Source organism: Oncorhynchus nerka, unplaced genomic scaffold (assembly GCF_034236695.1).
Source record: "Oncorhynchus nerka isolate Pitt River unplaced genomic scaffold, Oner_Uvic_2.0 unplaced_scaffold_1614, whole genome shotgun sequence".
NCBI classification, from domain to species: Eukaryota; Metazoa; Chordata; class Actinopteri; order Salmoniformes; family Salmonidae; genus Oncorhynchus; species Oncorhynchus nerka.
Window position 1 is genome coordinate 8,709 of NW_027039713.1, and position 19,268 is coordinate 27,976.

The window sequence follows — 19,268 nt, forward strand, 5'->3', positions numbered from 1 at the left end:
TGATATACCACAGCTTTCAGCCAATCAGCATTCAGGGCTCGAACCACCCAGTTTCTTAAATGAGATTAGGTAGAAATAACAGAGAGATTAAAACACTCCTCCAGCTCAGGAACTGAGCCGAAACAAAGGCTCAGTCGTCCCAAAGGCCTTCTGCCAACCCCAAACCTCCACTGTCTGCCAACCTTAGACAAATTATAGCAGAGGTGTTTGGATGTGTGCATGTACTAGCCCGAAACTATTCCCTCATCAGCTAACACGAACACCTGCATATGTCGCTGGTTGACATGTCCATTTACACCGTTTCAGCCTGTCGGTAGCACGTCACACCTACTTTGGGAAGTGTCACCACAACATTTCAATCATTCACAGATCTACAGTGTCAGTCAAATGTCTCTCTCTCTCTCGTCAAACAAAATGTCTTGTTATAGTTCCCAAACCTCCTCAGAGGGCTACAGGCCACGTGTGAAGTGAGTATTCCATTGACAGTTATTTTTAAGGCTACAGATCTCGTAAAAACCCACCTAGACTATATTAGTTACTTATGGAAATGATTCTCAGAGCCATGCATGGAAGCATAGGCAACACTAGAAGCGAAACAGAAAAATGACTGGCTGTAAAATCACATCCTACTAAGCGACAAACATTTGTTGCCGTGTCAACGCCGCTTTAGACGTCCCTGACAATACAGACCCTTGAGCTGCGATAACAGCACGTCTTCAGCTCATTGAACACTCCCCATGAACTACCAAGGGAACGAAAACATCTGAACCAATGTGAACCAAAGGGAACATGGGATAGCAGGAGAGGACTTATTCTAAGCCTCTGTTCGTTGGTTCCCTAGCTCTTCTTGACAGTGAGTGTGGTTTACAAAAATTGGAGGTCAGCCCTGGAGTCCGCTGACATTAGTTATATATCAGCCTCGGGGCAATCCTATTTCAAACCCTCTATTGTCTCCAATGATCTTCCTCAGCATCCCCTCCCTTCATCCTGTGCTGAGGAAAATGATCCCCAGCTTTCTGCAGGAGAGGCTGGCAGAGTTCTGTACCTAAAAGACACTGGCTGGTACTCAGTGCTTTTGTCTGACAATCGCTTCACTGTCAGAAACTAGGCTGGGCTGGTGGAGAGGATTGATTTGGAATCGTGCTTTTTGTTCGGCTTTTTTCACAAAGCTGGGACATAAATCAAGTTTATTGGAAAAGATTTGCTTCACTAAACAGAACCTGGTGATGTACAATGAAATAAATAAGTGTAGCTGTTTTGGTGAAAGACGCCCTTGTGCCCTGACAACTATGAGTGAGAAAGGAAAGATGAAAGGAGGAACAAATGACTTTGGGAAGGGGAAGGTAGGAGGCCATGAAGCCCTTTCTGATCATGGTGATAACATAGTCATGGTGTAGGCTCCTCTGACTAGAGGCCCTCTCTGCGTTACTGCACCAAGGTAGGCCCTGGGCGGCTACTTATTTACCAGCTGTCCCGAGACCAGTATTGTCACCCACCACATGACATCTAACACCAGGACTGGGTAAAGTAGACCAGATCCTAGATCCGTCACTGAGTGAGGAGGTAACCGAAGCAGAGAGCTCCCCAAACAAAGAGTAGAGCCTGAGGGGCTGAAGAGCAATCAGCATGTGTCTCAGCCTGGACCCTAATGGACCCACGGGTCTCGATTGAGCATAGAGGGGGAGGGGAGCTTGGCCAGCTCCAAGACCACAGCAGCCTGCCTGCCCAGTCTTCATATGAAGGGGTGTGATCATCAGCCACAACAATAGACATCCGGGGTAAAGGGGGTATTGGTTGGAGTGGGTGGTAGTTTCAATACATTTCAATCTGGGTTTCCAGACTAATCTGTGAAAATGACATTGTTGTAAGCTATGTGAGGGCAAATGAGGTCTGCACCAAATAGAAGAGGCCCTCTTCAATCAACAAACCACCTTCTTCCTGCACTAATGCATGTTAGGATTTATGTGCTTTATAAATCAATGTTTATAGTGTGAAACAGATAGGTCTGAACTGTTTTAGACTATCAATTATCTCAGTGTTGGAACTGGGAATGCTTTAAACATTTGTTCATGTTATTCTGAAACCTGATAACTGGTTTTACTGAACTGGGTTTTGGCCTAAACCCAGAGTTGCTACTTTAGATTTTAGACTAATTGTCAATCCAGGGTAAAATTAGGTTGCCTCCTAAATCTCTTTGTAAGACAAATCTGGGCTAAATAGATCAGGGATAAACGTGATCATTAACTGTGTGTGCAATGCTTAAAAGTTCATCAACAATAGGATTGGCCACCTCTGGTTGGTGGGGATCAATAGACTGGTCTACAATTGACAGGGCAGGGACAATGACTAGCAGTGCATGATGATATCAGAACACCGGTGCAGCCATAGAACACAGCAGTCTACCCAAAACACTGAATGGGACTATTCTGTTGAAGTTCCATCCTCCCCAGGAGCCTATGCTCCTTCTCTTAAAGTAGGATCAAGAAGTAGTGTGTGATGTCATCACAATGACAATCTGCAGCCTGTGTCTTGTTCCAAATGGCCAATGATACTAAATGATTGACTATAATTACCCTGAAACTGAGAGAAGAGTGTAGTGGTGTTGACAGTAGTACTTGTGGAGATCGTTATAGACCTAGTTGTAGTAGCCAAACAAGTTTACATTTCAACCCAAAACTATGAATGGCCCAGCTTTTAAAACATATAGCGCCTCTGTTCCAAACCACAAATCAGTCACTATGCCTATGTGTAGTAAAATAATATGTTATATTGTCATATACACCAGATAGGTGCCATGAAATGTGTTGTTTTACAGGGTCAGCCATAGTAGTACAACACCCCTGGAGCAAATTAGGGTTAAGTGCCTTGCTCATGGGCACACTGTCAGATTTCCCACCTTGTCGGCTCAGGTATTGGAAGGAACCAGTGACCTTTCCATTACTGGCCCAATGTTCTAACCGCTAGGCTACCTGTCGCCCAGTACCGCCTCATCAAAATAATGTGTCTATCTGACAAAGCTGAATGGATGCACAAAACATGAATGAAAATGATCTAGATTGAGAAATGTTTTGAATATGTGTGAGCCAATGAACTTTCGTTTTGAACAGATATATTCTCTCCTGCCATGTTAAATGAAGATATCCTGCCCAGCTAAAACAATGCACTCGGCTCTTGAACTAAACAGGGGCTTCACCATACATTATTGGGCCTCACCCAATCAAACTAACAAGTCAGTAGGCCTAACTGGTTTCCCATATATTGAACAGTTTATGCAATCGTGTTATATGCTTATTGAATTAGCTACTGTGGAAGTGGTTTTGCATAGGCCTGACAATAGATGGGTAGTGTGAGGTTTTGTATGACCAACTCACCTACAAGTAGGCCAAGTAAAACAGCTGTCATGATGGTGGTGGCAATTAATATTTGTAAGGCAATTGCTTCCATACAGAAAAAACAGGCAGGCAGACACGCAATACAATGCACTCAATGCAAACAAGAGGTTTCATTTATTATCATTGTTCAGTTCATAAACATATGCTGACACTTACTTCCCAATCACCTCGCACAGCTCGTAGACATCCTCGAAAAGCACGTCGTCGTCCGCCATGGTCCAAGACAAACGGGGATGCTACCCCCGTGAAATTCGCCCCACACGGTATTATTTGTAGAGAAGCCAATGGCCTCAAGTGTACAGCTCTGACTGATCCTCGTTGGGAGAGAGGGGAACTGCCACGGAATACCCCAGCAATGGTCGAATTATTCTAGTTTCCTAAATTAATTTCCCAAATGGAAAACCGATGGAGGGGTAACTGCCACGGAATACCCCAGCAATGGTCGAATTATTCTAGTTTCCTAAATTAATTTCCCAAATGGAAAACCGATGGAGGGGTAACTGCCACGGAATACCCCAGCAATGGTCGAATTATTCTAGTTTCCTAAATTAATTTCCCAAATGGAAAACCGATGGAGAGGTAATGTTAGCCCGCTAGTTAGAGCGCCAAGCTACATGCGCTGGGTTTAGCTCGACCGTTTTTGACACTCCTCGGCCCCACCTTCTCCGGCTGGTTAATCCCACGACCAGAGCCGAGGACGCGGGATTTATCAACCGTTTGCACAAAACAAACCTCTTTGCATGCCCCGAGATTGTATTTTAGGCTAATGCCTACCAGATGCCTCTGCCCGAGTAGGCAGCTTGCTCCCCCGCAAGCTAGCTGGCTAACTATAAAATGGTTGGCTATCTCCTAGCAATCTGGATTTATTTTACCGTTTGAAATAGCTTGCTAGCGCCGTTATCGCGCTGAGCACACCCAACGTATCACATATGTCTTGGAATATTACCGCACATGCAAAACAAGGTTGCAGCTACCTGATCTTAAATCAAAGACCTTCATGTTTATCTCGTAAAATGTGCATCCATGTATATTTCGTTGGTATGTTGAAAATAAAATGATATTATTTCGTATTCCAGTCTCCTTCGAGCACCGTTACTCCAATTTTTACGCTGTCTCGGATGCTGCTCCTCCGGCTTCCAGAAATGGAAGACTCCTCCCTCTCTAGGTTATGATACTGGTGTGTGGAGAGCCATAATGGCTTCGTAGGCGCGCTCAGACTCTTTGCTAATTCCAATGCCACTTGAGCCAACATGACGTTCAGGGCGCCACCCTCCAAGTCCCCCAAGGCGCAGTTTCCTAATCGGTTTCACACTTCCCATTCCACCAATCCACGGTCGCATTCAATGCACCGCGCGCACGCGTTGACAACATCAAACCCATCACCTTACGTCAGCGTTTCCACAATCCTTTCACTGCCTCGCAATAATATTTATCGTGTATTGTGTATGAATTATTACTTTCCATCTGATACAGATTTGTCGGACCAATATTGCACGTCTATAAATAAGGGTATCAAAAAAGGACCAGCATCCATAGCATCATTGGAAACACAGGAGTTGACTATTGGAAATATATGAACATTTTTGGGCGGAATATTAAGCAAATGTCCTATTTCTATAAACCCTTGTTGCCATGCATTAAAAAAGCAAGTACAACCAGATTCCTGCAAGTGATGGCCTCACATTGGCTGGACATTATTTTGCTCTGCCTCAACATAAATGGGCCTATGCATTCTACACTCTGGGCAGGAGATGAGATTTGAAGTGATGTCTGTTGTTCAGGTGTGCATCCAGAGATACTTTCTAATAATAGGTGATAAGATACCTGACAGATATTAGACCTGTTAGGCATAGTCATGTCACAGTCACATCTTGGGTCTGTCACATTCGCCTCTCTGCTGAACGTAGCCAGCAGCCTAGTGCTTACAGGGAGAAATTCTGTCAAAATGCTGTCTGATAAGAATGAAATTAAACTTGTTGTTATCCTGATTTTATTTATGGAGGGAAATAAAAGATATGTGTCCTCCGAAGATATGATTATTAAAACATTAAAATATGCCTAGTGGTTCTTGTAATATAATTATTGTCAACCAAAATATAGTCATATAATTATAAACTACCAGTTTTCTTCAAATTCATTATTTTACACAATATCTTACAACAGCACCCTGGCAAACCATGGTTGACCAACTCCCAATGCATTTGTATTATTCCAAAATGGTGAGTCCTCTGGATTGCCATCATAAGAAGGTTCATACCCAAAAAGAGTCTTATAATTCCTAATTATATGATAAAGAACTTCCAAATGGGGTCTAGATGCAATGCAGGAATAATCCATAACCAGTCTAAGACTCACTAATGTCATAGGCTTACTTATTATACCAAAATAAATAAGAAATCTGAATGTAACAGAATTTTGTCAACCAAATCTTCCTTCAGAAACAAAATTATTTTACAGTCTTACAACAGCAGGCTAACATTATGATGACAGTTTCACTGCCAACTCAGGGAGAAATGGTCCCATTTGATTCTAATTTTTATTTTAAAGAACTCTCATGAAATGCAGGAATAATATAACATCCATAGACCCAAAATGGTCTCTATCTATCAGTTGTTTAATAAATGTACCACACAGAATCTTCCTTCAGTAACAAACATTTCAGTCTCACAGGCTAGCATTATGATACAATTTTATTTATTTTTGATTTATTTTCAATTTTCTCTTGAATTTAACCAGGTAGGCTAAGTTGTTTAATAACTCATTTTGTATAACAATTGCAGCTTCTCACTGTACTAATTATATGTACTATGAATAATGAACATTGCTATTCTAACATGCATTGACGTTTCATCTCTGACTTTGTCCACTGACTAGTACCACAGAGAGGGTATTGCGTAACCATATTAATGACAGCTCTCAACAAACTGATTGTGACAGAGTTAACTATTGTATGGCTTGGACCCTTTGGAGCCAGCTGCCTGAAGGCATGGATTAGGTTGTATCTCAATACTATAATTTGTTTCCTGTCTCTCTTTCTCTACTAATATGAAGTAACTGATGAAAGCCAGTACCTAGTATATGCATGCACCATATCGAATTCGCCTTTCCTATTTTTTTCCCAGATCAGTGCAGATAAAGGAGATATGAGGAGAGGTTTAAGTATGAAGATGCAGCCCTTATATTACGATCAATGGATTAATAACACAATTGCTTTGAACAGCCTGACTGAGGTGTACCGGTATCTGGTGCCACTAGGGCGAGCTACTATTATAAAACATCCCTTGCAGTTTCCATGGCGCTTATACTCTGGCTTTACCCTACTATTGGTTGGATCTATTAAGGGCTATTGATGATCCGATTGGTTGGTGATGTGGTCATCGGATGGTGGAGAGTGGGCCTCATCTCATTCCCCCCACTCTAATATCCCCCCTACCCCTATACCATTACACATGGGCACACTCACAGATAGATAGAGGTAAAAACAAAGAAAAGGGCAGGACTGGAAAAAGAAAGCGAGAGAGAAACAGAGAGAGAGAACAGAGAAAGGCAGCGAGAAAGAGGGAAGGACACACCACACCACAAGAGAGCAGGCGGAAGAGAGAAAGAGAAAAAGAGCAGTTTCCATAGCAACAGGGAGGGACCAGTGGTAGTGTGGTGCTGGCAGCTACAGTAACACACAGTAGAGAGAGGCACTCTGGTGAGGTAACATCATGGCTGCCTCTGTTTTCAGCTTCATTCAGCTCAATAGACATTGAAGTCATTATTTACACAAATCAATATGCCTCTGACAGGACATTATGAAATTACAATAAATCAATACAATTTTATTTGAAAGGAGGTCAATTGACAAAGAGTACTTTATAAATCCCAGAACTAAATCCCTAGCTACAGAAAGCCTATCAGGATTAAACCCCAATTCAATGTGCATTTAATATAAACAAAAACACATTTTTTTTAAAATTAATTGATATTGTACTCTGTGACAGAGGTAAACACAAAAAATATACAATTAGTACTTATTTTAGATTGATTTGGGGAGTATCTTTGTCACTTTCTACATGCAGTACCTTTCAAAAGCAGATCTCACAGTGTAGATGAATACAGAGACATAGTGGTGAAATATCTTAGTATTGTGACAATGCTCATTCATTGCTGCTGTGACATGCATGGTGGTTATTACAAACCCATCCTCCATGCTGACACATCCATTTCTATTCACATCATAAAATCTGGACATTTGCATTAACGGAACTCATAGACTACACTTAAGACAGGCAGCCCAATTCTGATCTTTTGCCGAAATTACTGGCAAAAAATCTGACCTGATCGGCCAAAATACCAATAATTTGGCAAAAGATCGGAGTTGGTTTTCCTGTGTAAAGGCAGCCATAGAGTTACTAAAATCGGAACGTCATGCTGGCTTTAATAATCAAAATAAACATATTGTTGAGAAGTTAAACGTGTCAAGATAAGACTGTTAATCTACTCAGTGTACACACCAAGCCCTGATTGTATGCATGTCTGCCATGCAGTCCAGTGACCACACACACAACTGTTAACATTGCTAACCAACAAAAATCAGGCAACTTTATTTGACAAAACAGAATCATAAGACAAATCTATACATAATATTTAAATAGTTAAAGACACAATATGGAACAACTCATAACGTAATATTTAAATAGTTAACTGAACACTGACTTTATACTGTACATTTCCTTCTATCTATAAAACTGATAGTATATTCTACACATGACTAAATCACATGTTTTCCTATGACTACACTGATAGCAGGTTCACATGTTTTGGAATGAGTCTTGCCCTGGAGGCAGAACTAAGCAAATCCGCTGGATAGGCCAGCTGCAAAGTCAGACTTGGCTATATTGTAAAAATTCATGAAAACTACATTAAACTTTTTGGTCTAAATTTAAGGTTAGGCATTAGGGTTAACAGTGTGGTTACAGTTAGATTTAAAATCAGATTTTGTGGCTGTGCCAACTAGTGACCATTCTGCAGAGCTGCCCCCAGAAAAATATTCTTATACCTACAAACCAGCAAAGGTGCAGTGATCAGGTGTTGGTAACCTGCAACAGGTCTGCAGACACATTTTGTTGAATAGCACAGTACATTAGGGAGAGCTGGCCTGTGTCCCAAATGGCACCCTAATTTCCTACATAGGGCTCTGGTCAAATGTAGTGCACTATGGGCATTTGGGACACATTCCTGATCCTAGACCTGTTCTTCCAGGTAAAAGAGGGCACCAGATAGACAGGGGCCAAGGAATCCTATGTCCAGTGTGTGGTACAGTATATTAGTAGTATATCAAGAGGTGTTGCGTTGTGCACTTAAAGGGACATTTCTAACATTTTCAACATTGTATTCATCATCTCCAGAACTACCCTAACATCAACATATGTGAAAATGCCATGTTTCTATGTTTTGAAGTCAAAATTAGTTTTTCTAATGGCATCATCTGGTGTGCATCGTGATTTCAACCAGTTATGAGTAGGCATACTTCACTAATGGATTCAAATCACATGATGCACACCATATGATGGTGAACAAATATATATAACATAGCTGATTCAAAACATAGAAACGTGACATTTTCACATACATTGATGTTGGGGGTAGTGCTGATTATGAATATGAAGTATAAAAATGTCATATTCAACAGGCCCAAACAACTGATCCTGGATCAGAAACCACCAGATAAATAGAATAAAAAGAGGGTGGACAAGCTAGACTCTGATCAGTTGGGCAGTAACGGAAGAGAGCAGCCAGGGGGGCATAAAGTGGCAGCTTCACATGTTCAGCCTCCTCCCAAACCCGTTTCATGACTAGTTCCGTGCTGGGAGAAAGACAACGATTCACAGTTAATGACAACATCCCGTGTGGTGACTCAGTTCACAGTAATGACAGCTTCCTTCTTCCTATGTAACGACTTCCTCAGTCGTGAATTGGCCCCGACGCCATTAGGAGGCCAAGCCCAGGAGGAATCCACCCACAAACCCGCTGGACAGGACAATGTTCTTCTTGACAAACTCTGTGGCCTGCAGAGAGGGGAAGGAGGAGAGAAAACAAGCAGACTGTGGGAGGTCACCTCCAATAACTGAAGGGTTATAAGTGATAATAGATGGAAAAATAAGATTGTTATACGCAGGGTATACTTTAGTTTCTGCTTGTGATAAATCCAGAAATGTGCTTTTACAGTGTGAGTTCGCTAGAGGGCGATGTTGCTGCATTATTAGTCCATCAAATGGCTGCGGATGACTCAGGTATTTATGAACTTAGCTATTTCCCCCCAAATATGATAATTAAGTATACCTTTTTTTCCTCATAAGTACATGCAATGCAAGGCACTGAGATTCAAGCGGACTGGCAATCCAATTGAATCAAAAAGCAGCTCCCACACCCAGGTACTGGTGTTAGTCTCACGGAATAAATGAACAGTAAAGGACCAATGAGCACGCACACATCTCAAACATGTTCACCTTATAGAATCACGCAATACTATAGGCACAATAGCCTACCATAAAGAAATGATTAGTAAAGTCAGGCAGTGTAATTAATACCTTTACCTCCTCGAAGAAGGAGTTAATTTCAGGGGCTGCTTGCTTGGTTCTCTTCTTCAGGTGTTTCTTTGCTTTGTTCACGTCCTTCTCCACTTTCTTCCAGTCCACCTGCACGTAGCCACTGTGATTCGCTATCTGCAGGAGAAGGTGCAGAAAGGAAAATGAGTGAGGATTGTTGGGTTGCATGTGAAGTGGCACTCCGTTCATGTTGTAACATGTGATGTCATTGGTGTTCCCAAGTGGCGCCTTAGTTGATGTGAAGTAAGGCACTGCATCTCAGTGCTAGAGGCGTCACTATAGACCCTGATTAGTTTCCAGGCTGTATCACAACTGGCAGTGATTGGGAGTCCAATAAGGGCAGCGCACAATTGGCCCAGCGTCTTGCGGATTAGGATTTGGCCGGGGTAGGCCGTCATTGTAAATAAGAATTTGTTCTTAACGGACTTGCCTAGTTAAATAAACTTTTAAAAATGGAATAGAGATGTGTATTATGTATTATGTACCCAGCGTTGACTCAATAGAAATATGATGCATCTCTTACCTGTAATAACAGGAACCCTCCACCTATGGCAGTTGCAGCTATCTTCCCTACTCTCTGGAACAAGTATCCTGCACACCTGAATGTGAGAGAGAGGAGTGACTGATAGCAGTGTTGTAGTACTCGAGTCCAGGACTCAGACTTGACTCGGACTCAAGTCTCAATTTTCATGGCTCAACTCAGACTGGACCAGAAGTGACTTTGTTGTCAGAAAATCTCTCTGATGCATAATTTAAAATATGGGGCCTACTAGCTACAACAGCAAATGTTAGATATATCCTTAAAATGTACCAACAGTTGGAGAGAATTTTGATTTTTAAATGGTTGGACCACAGCTTTTAGCACTACCAAGGGACTTGTGACTCGACTTGGGAATAAAGGACTCGGACTGGAACACTAGGGACTAGAGGTTGACCGATTATGATTTTTCAACGTTGATACCGATTATTGGAGGACCCAAAAAGACAATACCAATTAATCAGCAGATTTTTTTATTTTTATTAAAAAGTATTTATTTGTAATAATGACAATTACAACAATACTGAATTAACACTTATTTTAACTTAATATAATACATCAATAAAATCAATTTAGCCTCAAATAAATAATGAAACATGTTCAATTTTATTTAAATAATGCAAAAACATAGTGTTGGAGAAGAAAGTAAAAGTGCAATATGTGCCATGTAAAAGCTAACATTTAAGTTCCTTGCTCAGAACATGAGAACATATGAAAGCTGGTGATTCCTTTTAACATTGAGTCTTCAATATTCCCAGGTAAAATGTTTTAGCTTGAGGTTATTATAGGAATTATAGGACTATTTCCAACTCTATACCATTTGTATTTCATATACCTTTGACTATTGGATGTTCTTATAGGCACTTTAGTATTGCCAGTGTAACAGTAAAGCTTTCCGTCCTGCTCTCCACGTCCCTACCTGGGATCGGTCAACCAGGAACACATCGACAACAGCCACCCTCCAAAATATTCATCATTACCCATCGCGCCACAAAATTTCCCTAGTTTAATATTGCCTGCTAACATGAATTCCCCTCTGCAAGGGGAACAACCCCTTGCAACCCCTTATGGTTAGGTACACATTGATGCAACGACAGTGCTTTTTCGCTTTTTCTCGAATGCGCTTGTTAATCACCCGTTTGGCAAGTAGGCTATGATTCAATGATAAATTAACAGGCACCGCATCGATTATATGCAACGCAGGACAAGCTAGATAAACTAGTAATATCATCAACCATGTGTAGTTAACTAGTGATTATGTTAAGATTGATTGTTTTTTATAAGATGTTTAATGCTAAATAGCACCTTACCTTGGCTCCTTGCTGCACTCGCATAACAGGTAGTCAGCCTCACAGTCTCCTTGTGGAGTGCAATGTAATCAGCCTGATCGGTGTCAAAAATGCAGATTAACGATTGTTATGAAAATTTGAAATCGCATTACGATTAATCGGTGGACCTCTACTAGGGACTCAAGGTTAAGTGACTTGACAAAACTCATACCATGCATTTCATCAGTGAAATGTGTTGAAAACTTTCCGAGGGGCCAAAGATCCAGACATTTGTATAATAAATATTTAGCCTATACACCTTTGCTTTGGGTTGCATACCAGCCAGTGACCCCTCCCATCGCGATCTGCGTGGTCACAGAGTATTTCTCTGCGAGGGGACCAGAGTTATTCCCAAACACCATGCTCCACCATTGGTGCCTCCGGGCGTACTCTGTCAGGTCCACCACCTCATAGGTCTCATCCTCGCTCTCCGGCTCATCCTTTTCTGATAAGATGTCATCTGGGATGAAGGAAAGACATACAAATAATTTAAACTGTTTTGCTTTCACTTTATATCACCTAGGCAACCTAGGACAGGTTTTTCTATCATCTAGGCAACATAGGGCAATCATCTAGGCAACATAGGGCAGGTTTTTCTATCATCTAGGCAACATAGGGCAGGTTTTTCTATCATCTAGGCAACATAGGGCAGGTTTTTCTATCATCTAGGCAACCTAGGGCAGATTTTTATATAATCTAGGCAACCTAGGGCAGGTTTCAGGTCCAAATTCAGTCCAATTACCTCACAGTCAAGAAACAGTTCCAATGCATGCATCTAAATCTTTGCTGTAACTTCATAGTAGTATTGATAGAATTCACAAAAACACATGAATTCATTGCATATTGATTTAAAACATGACTGGAATACTTGTTTAGTTGGTAATCACGTTCACGTCATTACTATAAAGTGTATATCTGCGATAACGTTACAGTAGTCGGGATAGGAGCCATGGGTGACAAAAACAAATAGGTTCACAATGCCAATGGCTGGTATTTGGGTCGATGGGCGATTGCATGCCATTGTTTAGAAATTAGGCTAAATTGCTAGCAACAAAGCTAGCCATCTAGTCAGTAAAGTCCCCCTGTCAAAATCCGCAGCTGAACGAATAGCAATATTTGAGTGTTTAGATTTCTTAATATTGGAACTATCTATATATAGTATAGCTGATTCATTGTTATAATTCGAGATTATTTTATCCATAAACATGGGCAAGCACTAACCTTCTTTGCGATCCGCCATTTTGGAGAAAATTACATCAGGATGTTGTCCGCTGTATGCAAGCCCCGCCCCTGAGCTTTATAAACCTCTGCTGGCCCCGCCTACAGAATGATGCTTTGCCACATCAGTATTTTAACACTTTGCTCTTTCTTTGAAATGTTGCAGAATGTTGACAATTTCATTTGGAAGCATAAAAATGTTCCATACAAAATAAGATTCGATTTCCCTCATATTAGATTCAATTTCTGCCCAAAATAGCTATCACTTTATCCCTTGAACATTTAAATTGATTTGAATGTAATTCCAATCTACATCAAATACTGTAACTTATATATAATCAATTGATATCAAAATAAATAGTAAGATTTTATAAAGTAATATGTTAAATGGTTTTATGATATATCAAAAAAGCTATTTGGATAATTAGATTTGAGGATTTTATATTGGATGGATATGTCTTGTCTAACAAATGAGTCTGGGTATTTTGAAAATGTCCACAGCTGGGGGAAAAAACACCAACAAGAATGATTGCTATACATTTCATTTTCAAGACATGTACAAAAGTAAGAATGTAATTCATAACACAGTAAATATACTGCACATAAATACAGTAGAACTAGCTAGTACATTAAAACAAAAATGCAAACAGATCAAATTGGTATCAACCACAAAAATGTATAGGAATGTGGGGCAAGGATGATGATTATTATGATGTGAACATTGCAGGGTGAGACATTTTTGACAAGTATTATTTGCTGTTGATGGGTAAGCATGTCTAAATAAAACGTTGCAATGATGTGTGGAGGTAAGAATTCTGATTAGGATTTTACAGTCCTAATCAGAATTCTTACCTCCACACATCATTGCAACGTTTTATTTAGACATGCTTACCCATCAACAGCAAATAATACTGGTATCAAGTATTTGCACAAATTTCTCAGTTGTCACTCTTAAATGTATTTAGTAATATGACAGTTTGCATGTAGTTATTTAACATTGTTATTTATGCACTTTGCAAAACAAATCAATAAATGTGAATACCTATACAATATATACATTATTGATTTTGAGAAATAATGAACATGTATAATTGATTTCTATGGTTTGTAAAAAGATAAATGAAGATTGGTAAAAAAAACTTCATGTCATATGCTGATATTCAGACATTTCTATTGGCTGAAGAGGTAGGAGAGGCGTGACTACGGCGGCGCGTGGGTTCGCTTGCTTGTGTGACACAATTATAACAACTTTAAGCTGGTGGCTGTGGGGAATTTTATGGTCAAATAATACTCTTTTCAAACTGCAAGAATTGAACTTCATGCATTACATTTGATTAGTTGCATAAACGGCGCTTAAAAATGTGACGCGAATACTTTTTGGAGGGGTACTTGTTTTCCTGAAAGGATTTACCATTTTGAATTGCGTTTTGATCGTGGAGAAAAGTTTATTCTATCTTAATACATTTTTAGTTTTCCCTTCTTTGATTTGGTGGAGTATTTCGTTCGCCCTCTCGTCGCGATTCCATGCAATCGTGCGGAGTCTCGCTCGCTGTTGCTGCCTGCGCTGCTGCTCGGAGTCTCGGCTCGGCTTCTGGTGGTGATGAGGAAAAGAAAATGGCGGCGGGAAAAGCCAGTGAAACCGAGGAGGACTTTCCGACGTTGACAGCCCAAGAGAGGGACAGCTTGGTCGGAATTGACAGGTCGGAGTCAAAGCCCTTCACACACCTCTGGTGTATTCTTAATATTCTGTACACGCGTTTGCCGTTTTTATACGTTAAATCCATTTGCACGGCAGTGCAAGTGATACTGAACCGCCTGTGTTGTATTCTTGCTTGCAGCTCACTGTTTGGATTTCAGAGGCTTCATGAAGATGGCGCCAGAACGAAGGCCTTACTGTTGAAGGTAGCTCGCTAAGTTGCAAACACACAGGACCAGCCGGTCCTTGAACCACAACACTTGCACCTTCTACATTCTTGCCCACATAGTAATACGTGTAACTATGTTAAACTAACTAACATAGCCAGTCCACTCTCAGGTGAGAGCACGGACTCTGGTTAACCATACACCCATCACACGATGTGCGCAGAGCGACCCTGCGGCTACGCACCGTTCCTACCCGACTTCTTTCCCTTGTTAGCTAATCCAATAGTGAAAATGAACGGCTTTTCCATTGCATAAACGCGTTTTAGTAACCCAACTGGCTATTTTCGTTATTAGGGTGGCCTTGCATTTATCTAACTCGTCAACTTAGCGATTTGTTAGTCACAAAGGCTTGTCATATCAAATGTTTCTACCAAGATGGTTTGTATTGGGTGCAGTAGAAATGGCTAACAAACCTGGTAGCTGAAGAAGTTAGCTAATTAACGTTAGCCAGCTGGCTGTGTAATATAACATATCAAGTACATACTTGCGGGCTAGTCATTTATATTGATAAGACGAACATGCTAACCTTTTAATTTAGCCTGCTGGCAAATGTCTAGCTAGTCCCCTGCTAGTTTGATAACGTTAACTAGCTTGTGGAACGTGCGTTGTTGGACTCTGGAGTTGGCCAGCTCATTCTGAATGTTCGCTAGCTAGAGATTCAGTGGTCAGGGACATATAGAATTTGGCTTTTTACAGAAAACATCATTACTGTGATAAGCTTCAGGTCACGTTTTGTAGCCAGCTAGCCAAATCTACCGAGTATGATAAAGTGACCTTACTTGGTCAGAGAACTAGCTAACGTTTAGGAAGGCTACGTTGTTTTTAATGGCGATTTAACGTTCTATCATGGAGTAGACTTCCCATGGTGCCAGGAAAGTATGTTTGCTTGCTGCACTGTGTATCTGGCTCGTGCGAAATGTATGCATGAATTTGAGCCGTTCTCGTGCCCCGGAGTTAGTTTTGATTGTGAAGAGCTCGAGACGGGCTTTAGCTATGTTCCAACGGCTGCTAACTAATGTTAGCTAAACGCGTTAGCTGTTTGGATAGCTAGCTAGTCATGGCTGCTTGGGCCGGTCCAAGATGGCGGGACAGGGAGTAGTGACAACGAAATCTAGCTATGTGGTGAGCTCAATGAAAACATCTATCGAACGAAATTACATGCAATTCGTTAGCAGGTTTTGATTGACCCTTTTAGCCGTGTGGCTTATGTTGGTTTGTTGACAGTTTTCATTGACCCTCTGTGGATGGGTCCCTTCATAGCTAGGTTTTGCATCCCAGCATCAACCTGTAGCTAGCACATTGGACAGTGAACAAAGGGCAAAGTTGCACACACATTTATACATTTTTGCTATTTATATTGACATTTTTATTTTCACAGTTGGTGTTTACAATTGGAGGAAGCTTCTATCCCCATACTATGTTGCCACCAAAAATAAGTGATTGGCTTCCCAGGGTGTTTAGAAAGTAGGCTTGCTGGCAACATAAACAGAAAAGCATATTCTATTGCAAATTCAGATCACTGGAGAGATGATGGCAAACTGGCCACACCACAATGCCAGCCAGTTCAAACCCTCACCAATTCAGCCATTCTATTCTCCCTGCATTATTTCCCCTGGTATTTTTTTCAGCAGCGGTGGCAAAGTTGGATTTGTAGTGGGAGTGTGGCTAATGGAGCTGTCACTGACAGAAATTTTAGCGTCCCACTTGGCGGCAGAGACACTGTTGATATTTTGAAGCTAATTTCCTGCAATTCTACACATTTTGCCATGGCTTATCCTGTGTTCTTACGCTATTTGAGTGACTCAAACGTAACAAAATCAATGGGGACCCATTGGGGAAATTTTTTGAATTGATTCTCCTGACTGTAGTTTGTATTTTGGTGATCGTTAGTTATCAAAGGTGATCTTATTTATAAAAAATTTAAAAACGTACTTTATATCTGGGTTTAGTCGTCATAATTTTACACTGAGACCGTTTAACATCTCAATAAATAATCATATATTTATTTAATAAAAAGGAATACATGGGGAAGACTGCACTGTCTCGGCATTTAGCTGGGACTTTATACCCATGCATTCTGTCCACATTTATTATCTCAAGTGATGCAGGGGTCCAATGAAGGAATGACCCCGTTCTCTCTTCATATCCGAGATACAGTTCATTTTAAAATGTCATGTCGTTTTTATTTTTAGGTCTCACTTTAAAGGTTGCTTAGATTCATATTGTATAGGTTAAAGGTACTCCTTATATCCCTACTCTGAGTGGGTGGGCAGATGCTAGCAGGATGTCACATACTAAAACCAGCCCCTTGCACTTTGGGGAATGCAAGCCCTTGGCCAAAATGCCCCATGTAACATTACTTGCTACCTTACACCCTGGTATTCACTCCAGCCATCACATGACACACTCCTAGGGATGTGGTCAATTTAAATCTTGACATTAATGGAACATATTTTTCATGCGCTAAATGAATGACCCGTATGCGTTTCTGCTGCATTACACCTGGTTTTGCAATTGTCTTGCTACTCTCTAAAATTTGTATTTTGATGTAGCCCACCTCCATCAGCTGTTTTATATTTCGCATTGACCACCAGGGATAAGTTTGGACATTATGATGATAAAACCAGTAGCCTTATGTGAAGCTACTGACTCAACATTTGTTAGACAGTGTCACTTTATTTTTTTAAACCGTGACCTTTTTCCTCAATTGGTTTGAGTTCCATTTTTACATCACTTGTCTCCAGATTTTTTGTTGTTGTGTTTTTTAAAGTAAAAAAAAAATGCTTGCTGTGAGGTGTTCTACCACTCATTATCTTCTATAGCTTTCTTAGTTTTGAGTGTCTGCCCTGTCTGGAACAGTACACAGTCGCTCTGTTGCACAGCTATCTACGCCCAGATAACGCAGAGTTCAACTCCACTGACAGAACTGGGTCACTGTATCGCCGCCACTGGATTAAGTGGCAACTAGATAGAAATAGAATGAGTAGAACTACAACAGGTCTTACAGTGAAATACTTACTTATAAGCCCTTAACCAACAATGCAGTTTTAAGAAAAATAAGTGATAAGTTAAAAATAATTTAAGAGCAGCAGTAAAATAACAGTAGCGAGGCTATATACAGGAGCTACCGGTACAGAGTCGATGTACTGGGGCACAGGTTAGTCAAGGTAATATGTACATGTAAGTAGGGGTAAAGTGACTATGCTTAGATAATAAACAGAGTAGCAGACGTGTAAAAGAGGGGTGGACAATGCAAATCGTCTGGGTAGCCATTTATTTGATTAGCTTGTTCAGGAGTCTTATGGTTTGGTGGTAGACGCTTTTTGGATCTAGACTTGGCGCTCCGGTACCGCTTGTTGTGTGGTAGCAGAGATAAGTCTACTTCTAGGGTGGCTGGAGTCTTTGACAATTTTTAGCCCCCCCTGTCACTGCCTGGTATAGAGGTCCTGGATGGCAGAAAGCTTGGCCCCAGTGACGTACTTGGCCGTACACACTACCATCTGTAGTGTCTTGCGGTCGGAGGCCGAGCAGTTGCCATACCAGGCATTGATGCAACCAGTCAGAATGCTCTCTATGTTGCAGCTAATTAGTCCCTAATCTATGGAGTTCACATGACAGGGCAGGGGTGCAGCCATGGGTGGGTTTGGGAGGGCATAGGCCCACCCACTGGGGAGCCAGGCCCAGCCAATCAGAATGGGTTTTTCCCCTCAAAAGGATTTTATTACAGGCAGAAATGCTCCTCAATTTAATCAGCTGTCTGTGTGGCTGGTCCCAGAGGATCTCTCAGGTGAAGAAGCCGTATGTGGAGGTCCTGGGGTCTCATGATTACACGAGGTCTGCGGCTCTGAGGCCGGTCGGATGTAATGCCAAATTCTCTAAGATGATGTTGGAAGCAGTTTATGGTAGAGAAATGAACATTCACCTATCTGGCAACAGCTCTGATGGGCATTCCTGCAGTCACCACACAACTGTAGCATTTTGTTGTGACAACTGGACATTTTAGTAGCCTTTTATTGTCGCCAGCACAAGGTGCACCTGTGTAATAATCATGCTGTTTATTTAATCAGCTTCTTGATATGCCACACCTGTCAGGTGGATGGATTTTCTTGGCAAAGGAGAAATTCTCACTAACAGGGAGGTAAACACATTTCTATGCAACATTTGAGAGAAATAAGCGTTTTGTGCTAATGGAACATTTCTGTGTTCTTTTATTTCACCTCATGAAACATGGGACCACATGTTTGGGATGTGCACAACTGTACCATTGAATGAGTGT

At 41.1% G+C, this 19,268-nt stretch overlaps 1 protein-coding gene and 1 pseudogene across 2 annotated transcripts; one reads left to right on the forward strand and one right to left on the reverse strand.

Moving 5' to 3' along the window:
• Nucleotides 1–8,530: 8,530 nt before the first annotated feature.
• On the reverse strand, nucleotides 8,531–13,157 carry LOC115121451 (FUN14 domain-containing protein 1-like). 2 transcript variants are annotated; one of them, XM_029650547.2, is made up of 5 exons: nucleotides 13,073–13,157; nucleotides 12,131–12,311; nucleotides 10,509–10,584; nucleotides 9,974–10,102; nucleotides 8,531–9,445 (listed from the first exon to the last, which is right to left on the reverse strand). In XM_029650547.2, the coding sequence occupies exons 1-5, from the start codon at nucleotides 13,089–13,091 to the stop codon at nucleotides 9,368–9,370; spliced, it is 483 nt and encodes a 160-aa protein (XP_029506407.1). In that variant the 5' UTR covers nucleotides 13,092–13,157; the 3' UTR covers nucleotides 8,531–9,367. The 2 variants fall into 2 exon arrangements, with proteins under 2 accessions (XP_029506407.1, XP_029506406.1); XM_029650546.2 differs by having other exon boundaries at nucleotides 9,968–10,102.
• Nucleotides 13,158–14,266: 1,109 nt separating this feature from the next.
• The window catches only part of LOC115121450 (lysine-specific demethylase 6A-like), a 44,351-nt pseudogene continuing 39,349 nt past the window's right edge, over nucleotides 14,267–19,268 (forward strand).

What these genes read in the sequence shown, in the direction of transcription:
- LOC115121451 (XM_029650546.2), bottom strand. An exon ending in ATGGGAGGGGTCACTGGCTG is followed by an intron (nt 10,585 to 12,130) that starts GTATGCAACCCA and finishes TCTCACATTCAG; the next exon opens with GTGTGCAGGATACTTGTTCC. An exon ending in CCTTCTTCGAGGAGGTAAAG is followed by an intron (nt 9,446 to 9,967) that starts GTATTAATTACA and finishes CCCTCTCTGCAG; the next exon opens with GCCACAGAGTTTGTCAAGAA.